The 25,635-nt window shown below is 47.8% G+C and overlaps 10 protein-coding genes across 10 annotated transcripts; 5 read left to right on the forward strand and 5 right to left on the reverse strand.

Moving 5' to 3' along the window:
* Nucleotides 1–329: 329 nt before the first annotated feature.
* Nucleotides 330–2,697, reverse strand: FOBCDRAFT_161927 (glycoside hydrolase superfamily). Its single transcript, XM_031184767.3, has 3 exons — nucleotides 1,045–2,697; nucleotides 608–1,000; nucleotides 330–559 (listed from the first exon to the last, which is right to left on the reverse strand). Exons 1-3 carry the CDS (start codon nucleotides 2,583–2,585, stop codon nucleotides 436–438), a joined length of 2,058 nt encoding a protein of 685 aa, XP_031040409.2. The 5' UTR covers nucleotides 2,586–2,697; the 3' UTR covers nucleotides 330–435.
* A 377-nt stretch (nucleotides 2,698–3,074) lies between these two features.
* On the reverse strand, nucleotides 3,075–5,099 carry FOBCDRAFT_293618 (uncharacterized protein). Its single transcript, XM_031184768.3, has 2 exons — nucleotides 5,015–5,099; nucleotides 3,075–4,955 (listed from the first exon to the last, which is right to left on the reverse strand). Exons 1-2 carry the CDS (start codon nucleotides 5,082–5,084, stop codon nucleotides 3,187–3,189), a joined length of 1,839 nt encoding a protein of 612 aa, XP_031040410.2. The 5' UTR covers nucleotides 5,085–5,099; the 3' UTR covers nucleotides 3,075–3,186.
* Nucleotides 5,100–5,921: 822 nt separating this feature from the next.
* Nucleotides 5,922–7,119, reverse strand: FOBCDRAFT_224171 (uncharacterized protein). The gene is made up of 2 exons (XM_031184769.3): nucleotides 6,243–7,119; nucleotides 5,922–6,187 (listed from the first exon to the last, which is right to left on the reverse strand). Exons 1-2 carry the CDS (start codon nucleotides 6,994–6,996, stop codon nucleotides 6,102–6,104), a joined length of 840 nt encoding a protein of 279 aa, XP_031040411.2. The 5' UTR covers nucleotides 6,997–7,119; the 3' UTR covers nucleotides 5,922–6,101.
* Nucleotides 7,120–8,107: 988 nt separating this feature from the next.
* On the forward strand, nucleotides 8,108–9,383 carry FOBCDRAFT_224173 (acyl-CoA N-acyltransferase). Its single transcript, XM_031184770.3, has 3 exons — nucleotides 8,108–8,724; nucleotides 8,778–8,956; nucleotides 9,006–9,383. Exons 1-2 carry the CDS (start codon nucleotides 8,192–8,194, stop codon nucleotides 8,953–8,955), a joined length of 711 nt encoding a protein of 236 aa, XP_031040412.2. The 5' UTR covers nucleotides 8,108–8,191; the 3' UTR covers nucleotide 8,956; nucleotides 9,006–9,383.
* A 794-nt stretch (nucleotides 9,384–10,177) lies between these two features.
* On the forward strand, nucleotides 10,178–13,082 carry FOBCDRAFT_224176 (fungal-specific transcription factor domain-containing protein). Its single transcript, XM_031184772.3, has 6 exons — nucleotides 10,178–10,302; nucleotides 10,400–10,654; nucleotides 10,724–10,823; nucleotides 10,883–11,290; nucleotides 11,341–11,431; nucleotides 11,482–13,082. The coding sequence occupies exons 1-6, from the start codon at nucleotides 10,231–10,233 to the stop codon at nucleotides 12,749–12,751; spliced, it is 2,196 nt and encodes a 731-aa protein (XP_031040414.2). The 5' UTR covers nucleotides 10,178–10,230; the 3' UTR covers nucleotides 12,752–13,082.
* Nucleotides 13,083–13,264: 182 nt separating this feature from the next.
* Nucleotides 13,265–15,341, reverse strand: FOBCDRAFT_274478 (uncharacterized protein; the record flags this gene model as incomplete). Its single annotated transcript, XM_031184773.2, has 2 exons — nucleotides 13,265–14,580; nucleotides 14,633–15,341. 2 exons carry the CDS (start codon nucleotides 15,339–15,341, stop codon nucleotides 13,265–13,267), a joined length of 2,025 nt encoding a protein of 674 aa, XP_031040415.2.
* A 550-nt stretch (nucleotides 15,342–15,891) lies between these two features.
* Nucleotides 15,892–17,247, forward strand: FOBCDRAFT_261158 (uncharacterized protein). Its single transcript, XM_031184774.3, has 3 exons — nucleotides 15,892–15,927; nucleotides 15,994–16,740; nucleotides 16,792–17,247. The coding sequence occupies exons 2-3, from the start codon at nucleotides 16,110–16,112 to the stop codon at nucleotides 16,899–16,901; spliced, it is 741 nt and encodes a 246-aa protein (XP_031040416.2). The 5' UTR covers nucleotides 15,892–15,927; nucleotides 15,994–16,109; the 3' UTR covers nucleotides 16,902–17,247.
* Nucleotides 17,248–17,672: 425 nt separating this feature from the next.
* Nucleotides 17,673–19,717, forward strand: FOBCDRAFT_224179 (Myb/SANT-like DNA-binding domain-containing protein). Its single transcript, XM_031184776.3, has 2 exons — nucleotides 17,673–18,249; nucleotides 18,378–19,717. Exons 1-2 carry the CDS (start codon nucleotides 17,875–17,877, stop codon nucleotides 19,242–19,244), a joined length of 1,242 nt encoding a protein of 413 aa, XP_031040418.1. The 5' UTR covers nucleotides 17,673–17,874; the 3' UTR covers nucleotides 19,245–19,717.
* A 207-nt stretch (nucleotides 19,718–19,924) lies between these two features.
* Nucleotides 19,925–23,954, reverse strand: FOBCDRAFT_161932 (uncharacterized protein). The gene is made up of 3 exons (XM_031184777.3): nucleotides 23,762–23,954; nucleotides 20,811–23,705; nucleotides 19,925–20,753 (listed from the first exon to the last, which is right to left on the reverse strand). Exons 1-3 carry the CDS (start codon nucleotides 23,836–23,838, stop codon nucleotides 20,141–20,143), a joined length of 3,585 nt encoding a protein of 1,194 aa, XP_031040419.2. The 5' UTR covers nucleotides 23,839–23,954; the 3' UTR covers nucleotides 19,925–20,140.
* Nucleotides 23,955–24,629: 675 nt separating this feature from the next.
* On the forward strand, nucleotides 24,630–25,585 carry FOBCDRAFT_224182 (uncharacterized protein). Its single transcript, XM_031184780.3, has one exon. It carries the CDS (start codon nucleotides 24,800–24,802, stop codon nucleotides 25,517–25,519), a length of 720 nt encoding a protein of 239 aa, XP_031040422.2. The 5' UTR covers nucleotides 24,630–24,799; the 3' UTR covers nucleotides 25,520–25,585.
* Nucleotides 25,586–25,635: the final 50 nt, after the last annotated feature.

Below are 25,635 nucleotides of genomic sequence, written 5' to 3' on the forward strand. Positions count from 1 at the left end.
TTAGAGCTTCATATAGTAAGCATGATTGTTTGTGCAATTTGGCCGATCCATCATTTCAAGGACCATGGATACAGGCGCCGAGTTTGATAGCCTGAAACTATGTTTCGGAAGTAAAATGGGGTTGGTTTCAATCTTTAATAGGCACATGGGCCAATCTCATAAGAGGATAGCTGTAAATTCGAATAATGCCAAAGGATAAATCAGCCCATGATCGATTTCATTTGCATATATCGACTCGACGAGTCTCGAAATAGTATGTTTTTGCTTGCTGGGGCACTTGAAATTATCTTTATGGTTATATTTCAGGAGCTATGGGGGACTCAGGTACGTAATCATGCAAAGAATGTGTCTTTCGTATCATATCTATTTCGGAGCTAAGTATCCAGAGGCCAGCCTCAACTCGGCGCACTATCTAGAGTATACCTGGCGTGATCCTTATTTCACCCTGTTGTAGTAAGCACCGAGAGCCTTGTCAATCACAGCCTTGACCTTGGAAGCATCCAACTTCTCCTCTCGGTTAAAAGTGTACAGTCCGTTGACCTCCTGCTCAATATCCGCCCTACATATCATTAGTCCCATATCAACACAGGAGTCAAATCACACTTACAGCTGAGTATAGACGAAAGCACAACAGTGTCCTCCTAAAACAACACCATTGACGAGGCGCTCAATTCTCTCTACCAGGTCATCAGCGTTGGTGGCAGTGGTGTAACCCCAATCGAGGCTATCGCCATCTTCCTTCTTGGCTGGTGCAATGTTGACACCTCCGAATTCGGTGTTCATGACTGGAGCGCCAGGCTTATGCGTAGAGCCCTCGTCAACGCCAGGAATAGGTGGTAGGAAGACGCCTCGACCAGCCTTCGGGCCAATGATGCCCTCAAGAGTGGAGCAGGTCTTTTCGATCTCAGGGCCATCGCTATAGTCATGGAATGTGGTTAGGTCAGTAAGGACATGCTGCCATCCGCAGTTATCGTTGATACTTCGTGTATCATCAAGACCCCTAGATCTTTAGCACTAGTCTAAAATTGAAGCCGATATACTTACTTGGTAAGATAGTAGAGCTGACGAATGTGGTTACGCTGATCAACGTTATCCTCGAGGTTAGGATAAGCCCAGCTTTCGTTCACAGGAGTCCATGTCACGACTGATGGACGGTTGATAACCAGCTTGACAGCTTCAGTCCACTCGGCGTTGAATCGATCAACATACTCAGCACTGAAAGCATAAGCATTCGCAATCTCACCCCAGACGAGGAAACCAAGCTTGTCAGCCCAGTAGTAGAAGAGGGGATCCTCAACCTTCTGGTGCTTCCTGCAACCGTTTAGACCCATCTTCTTGGCGAGCTCAATATCCAGCTTGAGGCTCTCGGAGCTAGGAGGAGTCATGAAGGTCTCGGGCCAGTAGCCTTGGTCTAAGCAGAGAGCCTGGAAGTAGGGCTTGTCGTTGAGTCGCCAGGTACCGTCTCCTGTTGTCCAGTTGATGTTTCTCATGCCAGTGGTTGTTTTGACTTCGTCTATGACATTCTCGGCGTCATCATACAGGCGAATGACGAGGTCATAGAGTTGGGGATGCTCAGGAGACCAGAGTGCAACACCATCGCGCCAAGCAAAGTCGTTGTCCAGAGGCGCAGTTTCAGTGACAGACTTGGGTAGCTTGGATCTCTGCTCTTCGGACAGACGCATGTTCAGCTCAACGCCAACGGAACTCGTCTCTCGGGGAAGAGCCTTCCTGTCCGATTTAGCAATAGGAATACCAGCAAAGCTGGATTCGAGCTCGACGGAATAGTCCTTTCCAATTCTTCGTCCCTTGACGGCGATGGTACTTCGAAGCTGGCCAGAGTGGATATCATTGGACTTGATAACAGTGCCATAAGAGCTATCAGTAATACGAGCACTGGGAACAACCTCTAGCCAAACAGACTGCCAGATACCACCAGAGGGAGTGTAGAAGATGGTCTCTGGCTTAGCAGCCCAGTATTGTTTGCCTCGAAGTTGTGTCAGATCATATGCCGAATCATAGACGCGCAAAGTGACTCGGTGGGTAGTAGCATCCTTGGCGGCGTCCACGGCATCTGTGATGTCAATTTCGAAGGGAACGTGTCCACCACGATGACCACCGACATATTCTCCATTGACCCAAACAGTAGCCTCATAATCAACAGCACCAAATCTCAAGACTAGCTTATGACCCTTCTCCTTCTCCTGCGCTGATCGCAAGTCTGAGATGGCACGCTCATACCACATAACCTCATGAACTCCACGGTCATTGATACCAGAAGCAGGAGATTGGAATACATAGGGAACATTGATTTTGGTTTTTGAGTTGGTAGTCTGCGTCGATGAAGCAAAGACGTTGTTCTGGATGAGAGAATGGGCGTCACCCATGATCTTCTGTACCACGCTGTCGTTCTGGCCAGTTTCTTTGCGATTGGCAGAGGTTTCGACATTGACTTTCTGTGGAAGGCCTTTACGCTGCCAATTCTCGTTGAGGCCGGAATCGCCATCATCGAAGAGGAAATCCCATTGTCCGTTGAGGGACTCCCAATGAAGTGGGTTACGCTCGAAATCGGGACGGGGGTACGTCATTTTAGCAGCGATAAAGCCAACGCGCGTTTTTGCAGTATAATATGCCCAACAAAAGGTTCAATTGCAACAGAAAAGTCAAGTGCAAGAGATTGATTGTCAAGATGAATGAAAATGACAACTTTGGTGTTTTCACCGCACGACGATCCTTTATTAAGAGATTCTGCTGATGAGGGGCTCTTGCCTCTCGTAATCAGCAGTGGGTCTCTCTTCACCAAGTCAGAAGCCTCAGACGAGCATGTGAAGCTTTGTGATTGAGTGAGAAAAGTTGGAGATCATCTCCACATCAAAAGTCTTGCGTGGATTCTTTTAAAGTGGTTCACCTCTTCTTTGCCATTTTTTGTCCTGGAAATTTAAGGGTCCAGCGGTTCAATTGGAGTCCTAGCTGACGTTCCTTTATCTCTGATGTACGGTAGACAGTGGACTGATGAGTGAGGTGAGTGAGTGAATTCTGATAGACTGTTTAACCTAATAGTATTAAAATTACCCTATGAAAAGAGATACAGGCCGTTTCCTGCTGATGTCTATTAAAGGACTGTGGTATCACTATACGCTGAATTGCAGTTTAAACACTCGCCATCTTATCTGTTCTGTTCTCTCCTCTTCAACCCTTGAGAATACTAGTTCCCTCCTTGACAGTTGAAGAACCGCCTGAAGAAACACTGACTCTTCGGATCGTCTTCCAGGCATTGAGGCTCTTCTCGGTAAAGCCGCCAGTCGACTCGATGAGGGAGTTGCGACCGAAATTCAAAGTGCCGATGCTAGGAGATGGGCTGGGGTTGGTGGCTTCAATCTTTGTCTGGACACCCATTTGCTGCCCATCAAAGATGCCCTTCTTGGTTGAGCCGCTGCCACTGCTGCCGAGGCGCTTTTCGCCGGGTGCTGCGGTTTGACGGCGGCGCCAGAGCCAGAACATTACGGCGCCGACGATAAGAAGAACAACGATGATGGCAACACCAATTCCAATGCCAGCTTTGGCTCCTGTTGAAAGTCCTCCCTTTGAGCCCCCTTTGTCACCATCAGAATTCCCACTTCCACTGCCCGAGCCACTACCGCTTCCACTGCTGCCACCGCCGCTACCACCGCCGCTACCACCATTACCTCCATTGTCATCTGGGGATGACATATAATCCTTAGGGTTGCCCTCGGTATCCTCAATGCCTCCAGTACTAGGCTTCCTCTCCTTCTTGTCGTGATCTCCGACACAAGTGTACTTTCCTTCAACAATGCTCTTGATATTAGCATCAAACCAACTGCAGTCCATAGACTCATCACCGGAGACCTTGAAATCTCCCGTAACCTTCTTCAGGTTGAAGAACTCCACGTTTGTGAACGATCCCTTGATCGCAATTGTGCCAGCGGACTTGAGAGCGTTGGCTGTAATATTGGTGAGTTTGTCGTTGCTGCTGATGTCTAGTTCATCCACGTATGTAACTCTCGGCAACGCAAAGGTCGTCAGAGAAGGGTTGTCCTCCACAGTAATAGCACCATTCATCTCCTTCAACAAAGGAATAGTGAGATCCTCAAACGAATTAGACTCAAAGGTCAGTGAACCATTGACCGTGCGTAGGGATGAAAACTCAATCTGGCCAAGTCCGCTGAAGTCTGAGGTCGCAGTAGTAGTGCTGTTTCCGATGGACGACAGCCAAGGGAGCAGTACGGTAGCATCATTTCCGTTAGCGGTGATAGACATAGTCGCAGCTGACTCGAGGGCAGCGAGATAAATAGTCTGCAGCGCACCATTCTGGTTGAACTGCATATTTCCTTTGACACCCTTCAGCTTTGCAAATGAGACCTTCTCAAGAGCGTTGTTGCCCTTGACGATGAGGCCCTTGTTGGCGTAGGTAAGAGCCGGAACATCCAGCTCCTTCATATCGCTGTTAGAGTCGATTGAGAAGTCTCCATTGACGGTATACACTCCGTTCAACTGCAACTCCTCCACATCGGTATCGTAGACTCTCGCCATACCTCCCACCGTGATATCCGTCTTGTGCTCAAGTGAGAGCTTGGCAAAAGCTTCCGTGATAACATAATCCTTGCCCACTTCCTCCAACGCGTCGAATACCAAGTCGAACTCCTCAATCGTGTGGTCCTTCCCGGTTCCTGTGTTCCATATCGTAAGGGCTCCTTCAATTGTCTTCAGACTCGATGCCGTGACAACCGTCTTCTTCGAATCGTGGTGGGGATAAATGACAAGGTCACCGGTAAGTGAACTAATGTCGCCGAGATCTACCGTAGCTTTGTCGGATGGCCAGGAAGAGGGATCCTTATCGAAAAGGAGCGACAAAGAGCCATCGACATCTTTGCAGGATTGAACTCCATCTTGGTCGTCGGGTGCAGCGATAATCGTGTAATTGCCAGAAATGTCGCATTCTAGCGCGTTCAATCGCGTGTTAATGGTTGTTCATCCCAGGGGCTGTTCGTCTGCTTACCAGCTGCTGCGAAATGGCCTGAAAGGAGGAATGACAGCGCCAAAAAGGCGATGCGACTTGTCGGAGCCATCTTGGACTCTTTGCCCTCCGTCTACGACTTCATTCAGAAACGTGACCAAGGCCAGCAAAAGAACAGCTGAGATCCAGCTGAAGCTAGGGGTGGCCCTTCATTTTATTCATCTCACCGATGGGAGCTGTTCGCTTCCCTACCCCTGGTCGTTTAAATTACCACCGGCGTCCGCCAAGAGAAATTGGTTTTTGGGCTAGCTCACGCCACGAGGACGCTAAAAGGGGCACATTTCCGGTGGAAGCATCACCGGACTCTTTCCACGAGCGTTTGTTTGGGTATGATCCCGTTGTTCGAGCCCTTTAGTCCTTGGGTTATTTCACGGGTGGCTTTGGGCGATGCGCGGGAACTGTTATCTTGGCAGGTGATGAGGGAAGTTTCACGAAACAATACGAGCTCTTTGCTTCTTCTGACGAGTGGAGAGCTATATTAAGCACAGCATAAGGTTATACCGGTCAGCCCGTGTTTATGCAAATCGTGGATCCTGGTCGATAATCATGAACATTATCAATGCATCCATGCACAAGCAAAGAACAATCCATATTTCGACGATTAGCTTTTATCCGTGCAAACGATCAGCGGCGTTTGACGTCCGATTCAGGGTCCAATTGCACCGCTTGCGTTGCATCAGTGATGTATCATGAGAAATCGCGGGATTTGCCATGTTTGTGCTTCAGGATAAATATCTCAGCCGAGTCTCAGTGGCGGTTAACCGAGATCAATTTTCGCTAGGTTGAGAGACGTATTGAACTCAAAATGACCTTATCAGCCTCGTCAATTTGCACGATAAGCCAATGGCGCTGAAAGAATTGTTGGGCGCGAAGCTGTTTAATTGTGATAAGACAATCAATTTTATATATCAAGCCGAGCCGTGTGACGAGGCTAAAGCACGTCACGGATAAGAAGCGCTCGGACAAAATCACAGGCAAGAGGGCACCCAATGATTTAATCGACGGATTTTCGTATTTTGTAATCTCGCTGTCACATTATCACATCTTGGATGAAGGCATTTCGGATAGATTAGAAGCCTAATGAAGCACCGCCGATTCCGGCCCCGCCGTATATACCTGCTGATTTATTTGGCATGGTCGATGCAATCCGTTTGACTAGAGTCATTGGTCAGCAAAGATCTTCAAAATGGGTGACAATATTGTGGCTCACATTTATCCCAACTCATTGGCTCTTTCAAATCCTTCTGGGCATCCTTCCAGACATGTGCACACCAAGAAGTGACCAACAGATCATACAGCTTCTCTTCAATCCTAGCCTTGATGGCAAGCCTTGGAAGCTCTTGTATGCTACCATTCTCATCACGCTGGAGTTTCGTCTCAATGGCAACCACCTCCCCCTTGTCGTCTTTCCATATGGTGGTGTTGTTCTTCCCTTGATTCAGCCGATCTTTCAGAGGGGACTCTGCTTTGAGTACATAGTCTGGGGTGAGCTTCACTTGGCCACCTTCGCAAATCGTGTGGCAGCCATTGAGACAGCGGTGCATGATCATGTTGGGATAAGTACGCTTCCGACTCGTCTGTCCCAGGATGGTGATTTGTTTGTATGACTCTATCGAGATGCCGTGCCTGAAGTCGTAGATATGATCGACAGTGTGTTTTAGCTTTTGTTCAGAGCCGCCATTCGTCATGCGGTATCGTAGTTTCTCAATGGCATAGATTTTCCGAGTGGCGTCGTATGGTGCATTGCTAAGTTGATAGAGTATGCGATTAGGTGCGTATAGGGAGTAGATCTTTATGCCATCAAGAACCAGAGTAGGAAAGTCTTCCGTGGCTTGTAATTGATCATGTTGTTGAGACTCAGATTGAGATAGAGTGATATCATATGAAGGAGGAAGCTCTGTTGGCGCTGAAGAGGAAGAATCCATTTCTTGGTCAGCTTTGCCAGGGCCTTTCTTGTCTGTCATCTTATATATCGTTGAGTGTAAATGAATATTAAGAACTGAGATACTAGAATGATTCTAGAAAGAATTATTTGAGCTCCAAGTGGATATTTCGTTCTTTAAATCTTGATTGATGCTTGATGGACTGTAAGGCTGAATTTATCCCAACGTGGGGACTGTACGGTCAATCACCAATTATTAATTAGCAAGGCGCAGTATTCACATGACGTTGCCAGAACAGGTTCCTTGTGGCGCTGTGTTGCATGATTGGGAGTTGCTAGCTTGGCGAATCCTTCGATCGTCAAGCAAGGCGCTTCTGGGTTCCAAAAAGTGGCTCCAGGGTACATGATGTATGGATTCATGATGGCTGTGACGATTACTTGGCAATGATTGGCGTCAACTCACCAAGATAAAGGGAATTGAGAAATCTTTCTTATTTATGTTTTGATGCGATTGTGATTATCAAATCCAGATGTAGAGACATATGAGAGTCAACTTGGATCGACAACCAAAACCGAAAAACCATTTAACAGGGCGGAACAGAATTAGGCGGATGAGAGATCAGAAATTCATCAACTGTCACGAAAGCCTAGAAGTACATACTCGATTCCACAATACGACTGAGCACTTGTAGGCTTCAAAATAAAGATGACTTGATTTTTTGAATGCAGTGTTTCAGATACCAGTTTTTGAAGTGCTATAGCGTATGCCAAGAGCGCTTCTGTTGACCATCATAATTGAACGAAAATCAAGTGCTCCTTGAAGCTTGGAGAGATCGTAAACAAGATAATCAATAGATTTACGGTAGCCTATAGGATGATTAAAACAGCATAGCTCAACTTTGAGGCTCCTTGAAACCCATCCCAATGTCTATGATGGCAACGTGACTACGCGACCAGATCACCCGATACTTCCTTGTCATGCAGGACGTTTGGTCGAAACATTTGATAGGCTCCTGTATCTCAATCGAGTTTCTAGTATTGGTAAGTTCCTATCCGTATATACGACGGATTAACCATAATTGGTCATCAGAAATTGCGTGACTCACTATCTATCTGCAGCAGTCAACCAGAGGGCGTAGTCATAGGCTGACTCACATTCGGAGATAAGCCCCGAACTCTGTGTTCTTTCGGATCCGAGCCCCGAGTTTCTACTATTAAGCTCAAGACTTCCAAACTCTCGAAAACGAACCCAAGTCCTATATTCGACGTCTACAGCCATGAGTGAACAACCAGTTGGTCCAATTACACCCTCGGGCACCGCGTCCGCACCCTCTCGTGGGTCCCTTGACGGACGCTACACTTCTCTTATCCCATTGGAACCATCTCACGCCGATCCAAGCTGGAAGCACCTTGGCGGCGAGGAAAACGGTCATCTTTGGACATATATGTTTGGAGGACCATACCTTGATCAGCAACAATGGAGAGAGGCTGTTGACGGATTCAGCAAGACTGAGGATCCATTCTTCTATACTGTTCTCTCTAGGCCACGCGATGACCCCAAGTCTGAACCTGTTGGGCAAATGTCTTACCTCAACATCGTTCCAAGCCATAGAAGGATTGAAATTGGGAGTATCATCTTTGGGTCTCAGTTAAAACAGACACGTGCTGCCACTGAAGCGTTTTATCTGATTATCAAGCATGCCTTTGAGGATCTTGGTTATCTAAGAGTCGAGTGGAAAGCCAATCATCTCAACAAACCTAGTCTCGCAGCTGCTGAGCGATTAGGCTTTGTTTTTGAGGGTATCTTCAGGTATTTATTATAGATTCCATTTCTTGAGAACGCCTGCTAACATGCTGGTATAGAAAGCATCTGATTCTCAAAGGAAGGCGTCGAGACACAGCCTGGCTCAGCATTACTGACGAAGAGTGGCCTCTTGTTAAGAAGGCATTTGAGGCTTGGCTCAGCGAGAACAACTTTGATACAAACGGAAAGCAGATCAAGTCTTTGAAGGTCATAAGACAAAGCTTGACAAAGGACTAAAGTAAGTCGGCACTTGCTTGACCAATGAAGCCATGCTGAAATTACTTAAGAGGAAGGATGCGGAATGTAATGACGACAGCACTATAAATCTGATCTATATATTGCCTTTTGCCGGACTCAAGATTTTGTATTCTTAAGGCTGATTTAATATCATAGAATGTCGGAATGCGGATTCTATGGCCGAGGCTTCATCTGAGACCATTAAAAATGTGCTCTTACCTGTCTATAAATTCTCACACACCGTACTCACCATACATTGTCGAAGCCGATCGGACTTAGCCACGTATTCGTTGAACTCACAACCCTGCCTATAGTTCTCGGCACATCAGTACCGATGTGTGAAGATCAACCTGGAGATTGGCAAATAAATACCATGGAAGAGTGGTGGAAGCATCTAATCCAGAGCCTAGACCTAGTCGAGCTTGCCGGTCGCACCGTTTTGCGTAGCTCGAGTGCTGTATGAATTGCCGTGCCGCGAACCTTAAAATGGAATAATTCCAAATACCAGTATCCTCGTGATTACTATTCACTAGTTTCACCTTGATTGCCACGTAAGTCTGAGCTTTGACACTGCAGATAGCGACACATACGTGCTCGGACATCAGCGACATCAGCCGTTCGTATAATTGAAACTTTTCTGTGCAGTGCTCTTATTAAGTCCTATCAAGGGAATCTTTACCCGTAATTGAGAGTCTGGAGCCTTTGTGCGACGTTGGGCGAATAATATGCGAGTTTATTTCAGCCTTGCCGGAAAGGCGTTTGGCATTACAACCTATCATCATGTCACAACCCCGCAAAGATGAGAAAGCCATTCAATCTAGTCTGGAATGCATTGCCTCAAGTGTGAGAAATGTGGCTTTGTAACTTCGTGTAGCCCGAGGCTGGCTGCATCTCAGGTGCCACAACAGATTTGGGTCTCAGGTGTAGGCGATGATGGCGTTCTTGGTGATCGAAACTCGGACCGATATTCATTTCTCAGGGGCAGCTTTTACTTGGACGGTCTGCAACTCTTGAAATCCTGTTTGAAGACATAACTTATCATTGAAACATCATCATAAATCAATTGCCGAGGCTCTGGACAAAAACAAAGGAACACCAGGTGCTCTAAGACAGACGGGCGGCATTATCCGTTTAGACTAGACCACAACCAGACAAGAGCCATTCCGTATTCAATTACAACAATTCCGGAATAACGCGACAAAGTTTTTCCTCTGCCCATCCTTGGATTCTTCGCGTCGCTCCCTGTCGATCTCCACACGTCAACTCCACACTAACATGGAGGATAACAGCTCGCATACAGTTCAATATCGCTCGGCCTGCGCTGAGTGTCATCGCAGGAAGCAAAAGGTACGTCATAGCCCTTCAAAGATGACCTGCAAACCCTCTGGGGCACCTCTCGACCGCCCCGCGGGGCCGATGAAGTCCCTGTACTCACTGCCAGCAGTGCAATCGAGAATGGCCTTGCAACCATTGCCAGAAGCGCAAGGTCGCAGATAAATGCCGCTTCATTCAGGCGACTACTGCGAGCTCACCGTCTGACGGACTCACGCCAAATAGCGATAAGAAGCGCTCGCGTAGTCGTGAGGATGACATTGAACCCGACGACTCCGAGCCTGATGAGGACGACGACGACGTTGGGCTGGGAGCCATGGGCTATGCCGCTGGCCCTCTCTTTGAGTCACTGACTATCGATGCAAAGGTAAGGAAATTCTCCTCACTCTGAAAAAAATGCCATCTCAGTTGAATTGCGTACTAAAACTCATCTTAGAAGGACAAGAAGCCTCTGGGCGAACTGACTTGGGTCCATCCCAGTACCTGTCCCCAGCTCAAGCATGCTATCGATGTCTTGCCTGGTCGCCCTCAGATGGGTAAGTAGTGACTCAAAGTAACCATATTTTTAAGAAATTGTTAACTGACGACCCGCCAGACGCTCTTGTTCAGAGCTTTTTCAACAACATGAACTATCACTACTACATTATCTATCCGCCAACTTTCCTCCAGGAATATCAACAATGGTGGGAGCGAAGGAATCGTAATCAGTCGCTCTCTCTTCAATGGACTATCCTGCTCGTCATGGTCTGCGCATGTGCCACGCAGCATCTGGATGTTGAGATAAAGCCCATTGTCGAAGTTGAGCTCTCCGAACCTGCCGAGAAGCTAACAGTCGAATACCATAAGGCGGCTACGGAACTCGGAAGAGTGATTCCGGTGGGTCACTGTCATCTGCTCAATATTCAGTGGATGCTTCACTCAATCTACTGGTACAAGTCGGAAGCGAAGTTTGTTGAGGCGTGGCATGTTATTGGTGCTGCTGTTCGAGAGGCACATGAATTAGGTGAGTACGTTCGATCTCCTGTGATACCAGTGAGCTAACTCTTGCACCAGGTCTTCATCGAACTGCTATTGCTGAAGGGCTATCAGAATTTGAACGCGAGATGCGTCGGAGAGTATGGTGTATCTTGGATTGCTGGGATTGGTAAGTGAAATCACCAAAGCCTAGGTGCATGATATCCTGACTATTTTCAGGCAATTTGCTTCTGGTTTAGGTCGTCCGACGATCATTGACCACAGTGATATCAACGTGGAGCCACCAAGTCTCACACTCGAAGACTTTTCTCCTTCACCACTTCTGCATATGAAACTTCAGTCAGAGCTGGTCACTCAGCTCGCGCAGCGATGGGGTGCTCCCAAGAACATCACTTCAGCAAGCGATATTCAAGAGTATAAGTCCATGCTTGAGGACTGGATCCGACGTTTCCCTGCAGTTTATGATGTCGACAACCCTGACACGTCGAAGGATTATAAGTTTCCATGGATTGTCTACCACCGGTTCTATATCCACACGATGGCATATCTTATGATTCTGAACCCTATGCGAGCGTTCATGGCGCAAGTGTATACGCGGAATTCACCTGCGGATTTACTCGCTGTTCGAAAAGATGCAGTCTTCTATTCCCTCAAGAATTTGGACACGACTACTCGGTGGGCTGATCATGCTTCTCATCGAGACGCAAGATTCCACTTTATCATCTTCTCACTCTTCGATACAGCCGCAGTTCTCTCCACTGCTGTTATCAAAGATCAGGACGACACAATCCCTAGAAAGGATGAGATCGCCGATTCAGTGGATAATGCGATTAGATTGTTGAAGCGTCTCAAGGCTCTATCGAAGACAGCAAAGACATCTCATGACATTCTTGTTAAGATGGTTCAGAAGATGCCCAGACGATCGGCACCGCCACGTGAGACTGTGAATCGTAAGAAACAACGAGTCGCTCCAGTTTCTCCAGCAGCACCAGCCACAAATACCCGTCATGATGTCGTTATCAAGCCTGAGGATGGATATCATCCGGAGCATGTGTCACAGGAAAGCTCACCGAGCTATTACGCTAGTTCTGAAGGCGCGCCTTCAGGATCGACGCCGCAGAGCACTCACTCTTCTTATGACAACCATGAGAACACTGGTTATGTCATGAACAACCAAGTCCCCGCCGAAGGGTATGCGAAACCTCAGGTTGTTTACAACATGGATGTCGCGCACGGCCACATGCCACCTCAGCAAGTCCCATCACCAAGCGCCGGTATCGATGGCATTGTCCAAGGAGGTCTTTATGGAATGCCACATGCTGACCATACTGGGGGTGGCATGGTTCCTCCAACATACGTTGATTATCATCCCCAGGATCTCAATATTGATTACGGTCTAGGCAACATCACCGACGTCGACCTCGGGGACTTCTCGCAGCTCTGGGATTGGAGGAGCCTTAACTTGGATTTTATCCAGAGCTCAACATAGCGCCTTTTCTTCTTTTCACTTCACATAGTTGGTGTACATAGAGATGACTTTACGTTCATTGATGAGGTAATTTGACCGAATCTTGATTTCTTCCGCCTTTGTTGTAACTTGTTGGAATCGGTCTTTAATGGGTTGGTTAAAAATGCCTTGCTTATATTCTTTGGGTGGTTCAGCTTTATAACTCTGGTCCTTCACTCAACACGGGATCTTGGATGCTCGGCGCGATTCTTTGAGGGATTGGGTCGAAGGACAATCAAGACTGAGATGATATTGTAGTGTAGCTAATACAGTCAAGGTTTGAAGGCAATTCAACTATACACTGTTGCCCTAGGCTCTCATATTCTCGTCTGCCAATATCTTATCTGACCAGAAAGGGGGCCACGTGTGGTCAATCTATCAAACCAAGCTTCGCGTAGCCCTGAAAGCCTAACTAATCCAGAGATCGAAAGGGAGGAAACAAATACAAGAAAGAATAAGGAAATGATCAAGTGACCATTAAGAATTTGGGGGATCTCAGAACTGACCAATACGTATTTCCTCATCACCAAACGTGCTGACTTCCATGAACGTTCTATCTGGGATGGGGCCGTAATACTGCAAAAACTGATCCGAGCCACGATTTTGGGCCCCGATAGTAGCATAACTTCCCCCAGGATTGATAGTATAGTAGAAGAAGGTGAATGGGGTCAGCTGATCCTCTGAAACTACCAGTTGAAAGTGGTTTGGCTCAGTTCCATCTGATGTAGAGAAAACACACCAATCTATGGTCAACACCCCTGGCTGGTTGGGAATATCCTCAATCTGGTATGTGACCTCAGCCCCTGAACCTTCGGGAACTATCATGTCAATCCAGTAAGGAAAAATAGCCAGTGGCCCAACATTTTCAGCTGGTAAGGCCACATTGGAGAACGAATCGGCCCCGAAGGAGTCTCCCAGTGTAACAAGCCCGTTGGGGCTGATATAGAGCATATCACTAGCCTGACCGTAGATCGTTATCAGAAAAGGGAGCACGAGCCATTCGACGCCATTGTCAGATGGCCTCTGGCCATCGAATAATGTCAGTGGTTCAGACAGGCCCTCTGGACACGCACGTGTGCCCGTCGCTTCAGAGCTTGTAGTGGTTGAAGTATGTGAAGTTGTGGTATCGACAGCTGTCGTGGTGGAAAGTCTGGTATCAGCCGTTGAAAGACTCGTTGGGCTCGAGTCAAAAGATGAACTAGCATCCACTGACAGATCTGATAGTGTGCTAGTATCAGTCTCGAAACTGTATGATCGCCCAGACGTGGTAGAAGAATTAACAACAGAGCTGGGCGTAGAGTCAATACCAGAGCTAGTGCCAATTGTATTTTTAGCATTCGTGGTAGCTGGCGTGGCAGTTGTAGTAGGCTCAAAGGTAGAAGGTGGCTCTTTCGACGTTCCCAAGTCATTCGTGGATAGTGCATCTGTGGGCAGGTTCTCCAGATTTGAGGCCCAGGAGCTCAGCCGAGATGTAAGTGGGAAATCTGTGACAGGAGTTGAAATTTCCAATATAGAAGATGTTTGAGTAAGAGCAGGGTGTGTCGGGAATATAACAGACGAAGAGCTGTTATAAAATCGAACAGAGCTAGTATACACAGGTTTGACCTGAGAAGTGTCTTGGAAAGGAGGAGTGAAAGTTGGGACATCTATAGCGGAAGAACCCTTCTGGATCGCCTTTGTGGTCACAGAAGCTGCTGCGTTGAAGGGAGATGTCGTTCCGAGCAGTGCTGATGTAGATTCTGCTAGCGGAGGTACACTGGCAGGTCTAGAAGAAGGGGTTGAGGTTATATCGCCGTCTCGGCATTCGTCAACTAGAAGAAAGCTAGTCAGTCTACAATCAGTGGCACGAAAAGATGCCCATACCTCCAATAATAGAAAGTCTTATAGATTGGCAACTTGGGGGCGATGCAGTGAAAGTGATATAGACTTGGCCGCTCTCAGCTTCTTGACAGAAGCCTGCCTCACCATTTGGTAGGACTGAGCTGAAAAACTGGAGGAATCCATCTTCATCAACAAAGGTTTCAGCAACAGCATCTCGAGGTAACGCTCCTGGCTGGCCACGTAGCTCCTTGAAACCCTCACCGTTGTAGTATATGGGCCAGGTACCATCCAGCAAACGACCTTGCACAAGGTTGAAGATAGCGGCAGCAGCACAGATCTCTGACTGGCTACCAACGAAACCGCCAACTGCCCTGACCTGGAGATCTCGTTTGGTGTCCTGCAATTCCGGAATGATGCGGAATATCACTGATCGACCATTGGCATCGGGGACTAAAATTCCAGTAGTTGGACTGGGGGCCGAAGTGCTAATAACTAGATCATCATGAACAGGGAAAGTTGAGGGGATAGCTTGATCTGTAGAAAATGTCAAAGCTGCTTCAGAGGTCTCTGGGAAAAAGGCTTCGCCAACAGAAGAAGCCGCTGGGCGAGTGTGACCATCTGATACTGAGACCAGATAAGTTGATAAATAGGTTATGCACCAAGATTCAGGCTGCCTTTGGTCATCTTGAAGAGCAATGGATGCACCAAAAAGACATGCGAGTAAGAAAGGGAACAGGCGAACAGGAGACATCATGAAGAATCAATGAAAGCTTTGGGAAGACGGAGATCAGGGACCTGTCCAATACCATGAATTTCTACAACTCTTAACTGCTCTACACTCAAATGTTCAGCTCAGCCCTGCATACACTCAGCCCATGAAGCATAAGACATCTGTTGGTTGCTCCCTATATCTCAAGATATTGAAATTGGGTGGCGAGCAACAACTGGACAATGTCTCAATCTAGCTAGCGAGGCGTTGGTATAGAATATGAGTTTTAATATGAGATGTCACCGCGCCCAAGGTGAGACATCAACCATCCTACTAAACTGGCTAATCACCAAGACTCCCTTGAGTTGCTCCCTTGCATACCAGAGATTAAACAACAACAGAGACCAGAATCATTAGATTCCACCAAGCAAAGAACCGTAACGAATTTTGGCCTTTCAGTCAGCCACTGTCAAGTTATCCATGGGAACCAAATTTTAAAACTAAGACGAGCAGCATAATGGCCGCTAAGAGCAAGCAGAGCATAGCGACACGCACTACATGGGTCTTCCGTGGCATAATCTGGCATGACACTATTCATGTCGACGGCAAGCCACAGTCTTTAGGTAAGGTAATCAGATGGACGTTGAGGTATGGAAGGTACATTCCCGCATTACTAACACGAGAATTTAATAAGCGCCAAGTCCCCTTTATGACATCCAAAACACTCTTTCTCTGCTTATTCTCTCAGCTGTGTGATTTCCAGCTGCAGTCATTCGTTTGGTGCATTTTTGCTATTCACTCTCGTTAATCATGTATCCCAAGTCACTCGTTGTTCCAGCGCTCTTCGCTGCTTTCGGAATCGCTCAAGAAGATGTCCAGTACGAAACCCGCACAGCAACGATAACTCAATGCTTCACCCGCGATGGCCTACGTCCTCCAGCTACCGTCACCGTCCCTGGCCCGACATGCGTGGTTCACAAGCCAGCTATCACAGGAGAAGCCATCATTGTCGAAGTCCAAGCTCCCGACTGTCACTGCGGCTGCCCAACTTGTGTCCATACTCTCGAGTACACTACCAAGTACCCTGCTTTCTGCTCTACTGGTATTTTTGAGCAGGAGTATATTATCACGGAGACGTACAGTGGCATGGAGGCAAAGCCTACCAAGAACGAGCACGATCTTCCGTATGGATTCACGTGTGATGTTCAGACGTGTACTACTTGTGGCCCTGAGCCTGTTACCGCCACTATCACGTACCCAGTTTCGGACCGTCCTTACATGAATGAAGTTGCACCAACTGAAATGCCCATGGCAAAGCCCGGCAAGGAACAGCCCGAGGAGCAAGGAAACGCTGCACCTAAGGTCACTGGAGACAATAATAGATTCCAATCAAGCGTCAAGCCCAGCGTAGTCCCTGAATCCCCCGAGAATGCTCCTCCTGGTAAGTTCACTGTTGATTTCGTGATAGATTTGAAAACTAACGCCCGAACAGGAGAGTCCACAGATCGCCCTGTTATCGTATCTGGCGCCATGAGTCAACATTTGGGACTGGCTGGTGCTGGTATCGCGTTCTTTGCTCTTATTCAATTCTTGTTCCTCTGATCCTTCTCTTGAAAGTTCATTGATGACATTCACTTTTCCTACATTTTCGAAGTCATGAGTCAAGATATCTTCGGTCGATAGAATAATTTTGCTATTTTGGGTCTGTAAACTCAATTACATTTCTCATCGATATCGGAGTCCTGAATGACGCAAAGTGTACCTTGGCCTACTAAACAGAGTAAGGATTATCAAGGCCCAGATTATAGGCATCTACGTAATGTTAATGCTACGGGCGGTAACCGCGGCTGTACCGGGCATGATGCTCCATTTGAAGGTGGGACATCTCCATAATAAAAAGAGTCTATCACAAAGAAAAGTTACTCATCTGCGATCAAGATGGCCAAGGAAATATGCAAGTGCTGGCGCATACAATGATATTGTTTGGTGAGATTAATCCTTGCAATACAGAAACGTTATGTCGTATTGCCTTGACCTGTCACAGACTCAAACGGACCAATGAGATGGACTTTTCTCGGGGAGTTGAGCCTCAGCTCTTACCAATCCCTGTCCGCGGCCCTGGATCGAGGTCAAGGAGCAAAAGTTCCGGTGAGATGCATCTCGATAGACAATGAATCAGTACCATAAACATCGATGTGATATCATTGTTCTACCGTCGATTCCGAACGCCAGCTTGAATTAATCGCTATTCCAAGCAATTGTTGATCTCTATTCCCCTTTTCCAGTGGTCACACGTGATAACGCATAGTGAAATTCCCAGTGGCCCAGGTGACCTCTCGTCCCCACCTAAAAACTCACCGCCCGGCCGAGTCCCGACTGGGCGAGCTAACACTAAGGTTTGGTTTAGAATTGGTTCCCATCGTTTTTGATCCAGGTCAGGTCTTGTCAAGACTGTACCAATACACGACTTTGTTGTTGGAGCATTTGCTTCGGCTTCAGCCTCAGCCTCCCACAAAAAGCCACGAGGGGGCTTTTTTTTATTCTTCCCTCCTTTCTCCCCCCACCTTCTAGAACAATGTCCGACGAAGACGCCGATGTCCTCGGCCCAGACGGCCAGCCCCCAGCTCGAGTCGACCGCGATCGAAGAGCTCCGCGCTTCAGCTGGACTCCCGCATACGAAGCGACCTTCTTCCGAAGTCTCTGCGAGAGCGTCCAGCTTGGTCTCCGTGAGAACTCCTCCTTTAAAGCAGAGGCCTGGGAGCGCGCTGCTCTGGCTCTGCAGGAGAGCCATGGCGCCTACCCAGCGAAAAGCCACCTGATCAACAAGAGTGACAACGCGAGAAAACGATTCCGGTTATGGAGAGGTCTTCGTGAGGACCCCGAGTTTGTTTACAATCCGGTTGCGAGAACGGTTACTGCTACGGAGGAGGCGTGGACCGCCCATATCGAGGTAAACATTCCTTGTGCCATGACGATGCGAATGATCGGGAATTGCCATCACGCGAACGACGAGGCCCGGCTACTACAGCCTCGCGCATACGAAACGACTGTGTCAAGCACATACTGACTCTCAAATAGAGGGAACCGCTGTCTAGGGCGTTGCGCGGCCGACCCTTTGATCATGAAGACTTTATGGAAGTCCTTTATCCAGACGTCATCGGCTCGGGCGGCGCTCCCAAACGTATAATGAAACCACGGAGACGAACAGATGGCCCCATGACCGATGACCCCGATATGCCGGGCACCGGTATACTCAATTTGACAAGCGATCCTCCACCTCGACCTCCTGGCCTCGAGAGCCCGAACTCGCGACCCATGTTGACTCAAACTCCCACTACATCCTCCACTGGGTCGGCGACCCAGCCGCGACCGACGTCTACTACAATTCCTCCACGCGGACCGCCGACTGTAGCAAATGCTAATGCTCTAACCCCGCCCGACGAGACTATTACACAGAGCCGCAAGCGACAGTTGCCCACTTCAAGCACCCCGAACATGTTCGAATCGACGCCACCTGCTACTACTATTCCTATGGGTCAGTCGGCCCCCGAATCTCCTGGTAAGCGTCGCCGTACTTCGTCCAACGATGGTTCTCGTGCTCTTTCAACGTCTGTTCTCAACTCCTCCATGCTGCCATTGGCTGTGCGTGATGGTCCGAGTGCTGGGTCTCCTTCCCAGGCGGATAGCCAGAATACCAACGGGACCAACGGGCCTGTTATGGAGGAGATTGTCGAGGCTGTACGATCTCGAAATACTCTGCGCTGGCAAGAGGAAGCGCTGGACATATTTTTCCGTGACTTTGCAGATGAGGATCTTGATCTGCAGGTCAAGATCTCTGAGGGCGTACTCATCAATGAGTGCAAAGCTATGGTGTTTTGCAAGATGCCCAGCCGCGTGCGACAGCACTGGGTAAAGCGTTTCAAAGAAACTCCTCTCCGGCAGTAGTATGTCGAGCCTTGCAACTTGTTTCTCAGGCATCTATAGACCGATACCTGTGAAAGCATCAAGGACGGGGGTGATGGATCATTGACCTCGAGGCATCAACACCAAACACAACAATCTAAGGAAACAAAAGACACATATCCACAGCAATCAGGGCAGGAGTGATAAAAGAAATCCGAGAGAGTATGGTCTGGCGCTTATTGGGTCGTGTTGAAGATACCAAGGGTTACGGATATGAAAGCGACATGGCGTTCTATTTGGGCAAAAACATCTATCTGTTTTCTTGCTTTTTGTTTCTGCTTTTTCATGTTTGAGGAGTTGCATTTAGCGGGACATTTAGGAACGGGTGATAGTTATGTGAAAGGACGGGATTGTTAGGGGTTATGGAGCTGATGGTGGGTTGATGAAGCGTACTTTGTCATGTCTTTTTTTTTGTTGATACCTAATATATATAATTCTCACCTCTTGCTACTCTATGTCCATGATAGAAGACAAGTCCAGACTTTTTGGGGCTTCATAAACATCATGTCGCGACCTTGTTGGAAGCATGAAGTTGAGAGGGGATTGATCCATCGACACTCTTCCAGTTTACAATATGAATAAAAGACACGTAGGCTGAAGAACTATTCTGAAGTACTACTCAAACGTTACTTCATACAAGGTTTATACTTTCTACATACCTACCCTGAGGTTATTTCTTGCTTGAACCAAAAGCATAAGCTTCCGAACCGTAACTCATGACATCAGTCGATGCCATCTATCTCTCCATCCATATTCACAACACATTCAGCTTATCCCATTGATATCGTTATTTTCTATCTGTTTCATTATTTTGTCCCGTATTAATTAGTTCTTTTCGATCCCATACACCTTAATTTTCTTCCTATAGATCATGATACTCAGCCCAGGTTCGACTCCTCCTCCAAGACCCCCTTGGCTCTTAAAATGGGACCCAACTCCTTCAACCTCACAGGCTTCGTCAAGAACAAATCCAATCCGCTGACAGTAGCCTCCCTCTGCGCCTCCTCAGAAGCCAACCCTGTCAAGGCAAGTATCAAAGCAGGTCTCAACCCCTGTTGTGACTCAAAAGCACGAATCCTTCTCGTTGCTTCAAACCCATCCATGACCGGCATCGAAATATCCATCAAGATACAGCTATATCGGCCAGGGTCTGCTTCATATGCTGTGACGGCTTCTAAACCGTCTGAAGCTGTTTGATATGGTTGTTTGAGCTTCTTCATGTATGAGGAGAGGATCTTGAGGTTGATGAAGTTGTCGTCAACAAGAAGGAACTCGGATGCTCTGAAATAGTCTTTTGGTTGTGTTAGGGTTTCGTCTTCGCTCGCGGGGAAGGGTGAGCTTGGGTTTGTTAGTGAAGGGGCAGTGCTGGTGACGATGCTCAAAGATTCGGGCTCTGTTGATGCTGTGGTTGGAGATTGGGTAGATGTTTGCATGACTGTCCAGCGATACAAGGCTAGTGAACATGCTTTGGCAAGTTTTCGAGGACCGAGTCTTGATTTGTAGTTAGCCTGGAGCACGGCATATGGCGTATCATAGAATATTACTTACGGTTGTGAAATGAACTCGAAGACTCCGGGACGTGGTATTTTCTTGGTGCCAGTGGCATACTGATGTGCAGTAACGGCATTGGCACAGAGCACAATATTTGGAATATCCAGGACTGAATCCTGCGGAACATAAGGTCTTTCAAACCCCTCCTCAGACCAAATTGCGAGATCTGGCATGAAGCAAGGTGTCTCTGAGGTGGTGTTGACCTGCATGTTTAACCATTCCTTGCACATATCCTGCACAAGTTGGTCAGGAGATTCGATCGTTCTTTGTACGGAACCGCCTCCCGTAACGGAGTCTTTGCTGAAATCAACCAATTTGACCCGAAGACCTCGAAGCTTTTCCGTTTGCGCGTCAAATTCTTCTTCTCGTTGTCGAATTTCACAGACGTTGTGATGGCAGTCGTCACCAAGCTTCATTGGTAGTCTCACTGTTACCGTAGTACCGACGCCAGTTCGACTGTCGACAGAGATGTGGCCTCCAAACTGTGCAGTTATCTGCTTTACGAAGCTAAGTCCGAGACCTGTGCCAGGAGACAAGTGGTTCTCTTGCGAGAATGGTTTGAACAAGCCGTTTTGCAGAAAGTCGTCGCTAATGCCCACGCCAGTATCAGACACCTTGATGGTTACCCAGCAGTCATTATCATCAGCACCAAAAGCGCTGGTCTGCTCTAAAGAGACCCTGATAATTCCACATTGCGTGTACTTGAGCGAGTTGCCGAACAGATTCATGATAATTCGACGCACGGGACCTGGCTGGGTGTAGAAACCCCACGATGGTCGTGAGTCGATGACCAGGAAAACGTCGACGTCTCCGATCTTCGTTGAAAGATTTCCTTTCTTTTTCAATGGAGCTTGAAGCTCCTCCATAGCTTGCATGGTGTCCATTCGGCGGATAGATGTGTGACCAGGTCGTCGAGGTGTTTGGCTGGATGATTGGGCAAGGGTGGCCTGTTGAAAGTTGAATCCAGCGTAGACACTCTCGAGAACCTCTTCAGCCAGAACATCTAGCTGTACGACTTTTCTTGATGGCTTCGAAGCTATTCTAACGGACGAGGACCTGTTGATACCACTTCCGTCTGCCTGGGTCTCTCGAGTCGCTTCTTCAGGCAAAGCCTTGTTAACCTTGGAATATTCGAGCAAATGGTCAATTGTATCTGAGAGTGTTCGGCAGCATGTTTCAATGGTGCGAACAATATTTTGCTGTGGAATAGTAAGGTCTGTATCGTTGAGCAACTCAACGCTCAGAACGGCACCATGAAGCGGTGATCTCAACTCATGAGACAGTGAGCCAAGTGCATCAGTCTTGGCCTTGTCCGCAGCTAGGGTCTCCAACTTGAAGGCCTCGGCCGCCGCAAGCATACCGAGAGCTCTGAGGTAACTTAAGTCGAGGTCGATCGTGAAGGTACGCTTGATATTGTAAGTGTGAATAAAGCCACCAGCAGACCATCGTTTCTTCCTGAGGTCCCAGACAGGAACGAATGCAATGCTTCGAGCACCGGGGAAGGTCTCGAGGAGAATACTTGCTTCTCTCTGCTGAACTCGGAACCTGTGGTCTTGTCTGTTATGTAGGTTTCCCCAGTCATTGTTGTTTGGTGGATGACGAATTGAATCATCAGACAGTTCTTCTTGGAGTAGATTTCCATCGGTGTCGTAGTTGAACACATGGCCCCTAGGGTATCGTCGAATCATCCTGGCGAGAAGGGCTTGCGGGAGAGCAATATGAGCTGCCCCATGTTCGGAAGAGCCGAGTGCTTGACAAGAGGGTCGTAGACGGTCATCAGAAGAGCCAGTTGTGTAGGCATCCTCACTCTCATTGTAGCTGAATGTTGAAGGTCGTCGAGTCGCCAGGTCTTCGTCTATCCATTCAGTGGAAGAGCCTGCGCTTGAAAACTCAAGCATGTCTGCATTGAGGAACAAACAGCCATCAGTCTCAATAGAATCCTTGACGATTGACGCTGCTTTTGAGAAGATTTGCCGTGGAGTTTCGAGGAGCTGACCTGGATCATGGGCAAACTTTGATCTGGCCTGAGGATCACACATGATAACCTCTTTGGTGTGAAGAGCGTTCGTCGTGCGGGAGTCGGCTGTGGCAGTTGAGTTTCTGACACTCATTCCTCCCAAGGCTTGCTGCAAGTCGTCGATTTTTGGCCTTCGCGACCTGGCCATACCGTCACCTCTCATCTCATGTTCTGCATACTCTCGTCCGGTAGATGAGACTTGGCTCAAAGGTGCTGTGTTCCCTTCGACAAAACTGGTCAAACCCCAGCTCTTCCTTTCGTTCCTTCGTTGGTGGCTTTTCAGGCTGGTGGTCTCGAGATGTTCAGTCACGGCTCTTGAAAGCTCTCTCATAAGTCTTGAATGACTATCCTCCCATGGCAATGAAGGTTCGGTATGGATTACGCAGATAACTCCGATGTTTACACCACGATCTGTGCGAATTGGCACTGCGGCGTAGAATCTTGCGGCGCCTCCGGGTCGACAGTACGGTTTAGTTGAGTACTCGGGATCGAGGGTAACATCATCAACTACAATGACGGGTAAGTCGTGGTTGGCCTTTGGTCCAGATGCATCTGATTGAATTTCATCGGAACATAATGTGCTTTCACAAGCACTATGCGATCGCGGGATTGCAGTTCCACAATGCCAAAGTGTTTCCGGGTGACCATCCTGTCCCAAGCTCGGAATCAATGGGGTTATCGATGAAGCTTCTGCGATGATATACTGATGAGTCTGATCAAACAATGAGATCATTGAGCGCGCTGCACCAGTTTGAGAAGCCGCCAAACGAGCCAGGGCTGTCAATACGACATCAGGAGACGTGGAGAGCTCATTGCTCGGAACAGGCAATCCAGTATCGTTAAAGCGAACATTGGTGAAAAGCGAGTCGTCATACCTAACTGGATCTCAGTAACATAACTCAACATTTCTAGGGTGAAATTGCCTCGTTACCTGAACGTCTCGCGCTCCCGAGTAGCTTCAGAAACGATGCTTTTCTTCGGCACCTGTACACAAGCTGGACTGGCCATTCTCAGCAGTGCACATTCGAAGGAATCTTCAACGTTTTCCCCCAACGGTCATTTTCACCATTGGCAAAAGACAGAAGAAGAGCATTGAAGGTTGGATTCCTAGGGTTTGCCACTAGGGGCGAACGCCGAAGACCGGGAGGCTGGAAGGTAGAGTTTAGTTAGAGTGAGTCTAGACTCGGCGATTATGCTAGAATCGCCACAGAGCGGCGATCGACAAATCTGCGGTTGAGCTGGGGACGCGAGTCTCAGTCTAAGTGGAGAATCATGTCATAATTGGCGTTCGAGGCAGTCTGTTCCTCCCTATAGTTGATGCGTTCAGCTTCGGATTGGTGGCTGCTCCTCCGTTAGAAAGCTACGATACGGGCTGTTAGTGTTGGATCCCGGGGGGGGTTTGATTGAAACAGGTTTATCCGTCTGTGCTGTACTGCTGTTTCTGCCGATCAGATGACTACTGTTTCTAGAGTCTTTCCATAAAACAACAAATAATACTGTTATCTATCAACTGTCAAGAAATGCTACTAGCTTGTACGATTAGCTGACGGCTTCGATGTTAACCGATACCGCCTTAAACCTCAGATCAGACCCCTGTCCAGGTGGCTGTGGCTTACATTCGGACTGCGACGCTATTTGGCTTTGTATGTACGAGATACGAAATTATGTTTATACGACTGCGTAAACAGAGCATAAACACCCTATCAATATGTGATCGACTCTCTCGCGGGCTTCTGTCAACGGCATTGGATTTACTAACCAGTTCAACGAGATCAAATACCTTTCGTCATTTGAACGTGTGTCACGTGAAACTGCTAGCTTCCCGATGTTTTAGACTGAACCTCGGTCTACTTTATGTATCATCGAACTGCATCTCTCCCATGGCTGAAGGAAACCTATTCTATCCTCATATATCGCAAAAGTGCAAGCTCAGCTTTCTCGTTTGGTCCTGACTTCCATTGAGATAACAATGGCTCTTCAACTCTCCTTGTCTCAGGCTTCTCTAGCAGCAGCCATACTAGGTTCAACTTATGGAACCTATCTGGCTCTATCTCCTCCCAATCCCAGCGAACATGCAGCACCATCAACAGGCGACTCAGTTCGATGGCTATTCTTGACGAGCAAACACACCACAAAGGTCGTCCTGGCCCCTCTTGGGCTGCTATCGCTGCACACTGCTAGCCTAGCTTTGCGCTACCCCAATATCCCTCCATCTCTTGTTCATCATGGAATTGAAAATGGGCTCAATCCAGGCCTGATTACATGGTCTGCTGCAACTACAATTCCTTTAGCTCTGATTTTCTGTGCCGGTGTTCCTCTGCGTTTGGTACCGTATGCATCACTGGGCAAAAACTTCACATTTGCTCTGAAAGAGCCAGATCGATTGAAAACTACCGGTATTTATCAATATCTCCAACACCCAAGTTATACTGGACTTGCTATTCTCATGATATTCAACGTGGCGCTGCTTGGTAGACTGGATGGTGTTCTGAGCTGCTGGATTCCTCCGAATGTCTATGAGACCTTCTGTTCCTGGGCTATAAGATTGCTTCCTTTCACTATATCAGGTGTCATGTTTGGAATCTGGACCAGAGTTTCTGAAGAGGAGAAGATGCTCAAGAGGGCTTTTGGAAAGGAATGGGAAAGTTGGCATGCAAGAACAGCTCGCTTTGTTCCTTTTATTCTTTAGCTGATTTATGTCCTTCATAAATCAATGTGCCAATAAAAATGACCTTGGTTTCATACTATACTTGACCGCAAAATGAGCAAGTTTTCGTTTGACGCTATCATAAGAAAATCGAGAAG

Source organism: Fusarium oxysporum, chromosome V, assembly GCF_013085055.1.
Source record: "Fusarium oxysporum Fo47 chromosome V, complete sequence".
Lineage (NCBI taxonomy): Eukaryota > Fungi > Ascomycota > Sordariomycetes > Hypocreales > Nectriaceae > Fusarium > Fusarium oxysporum.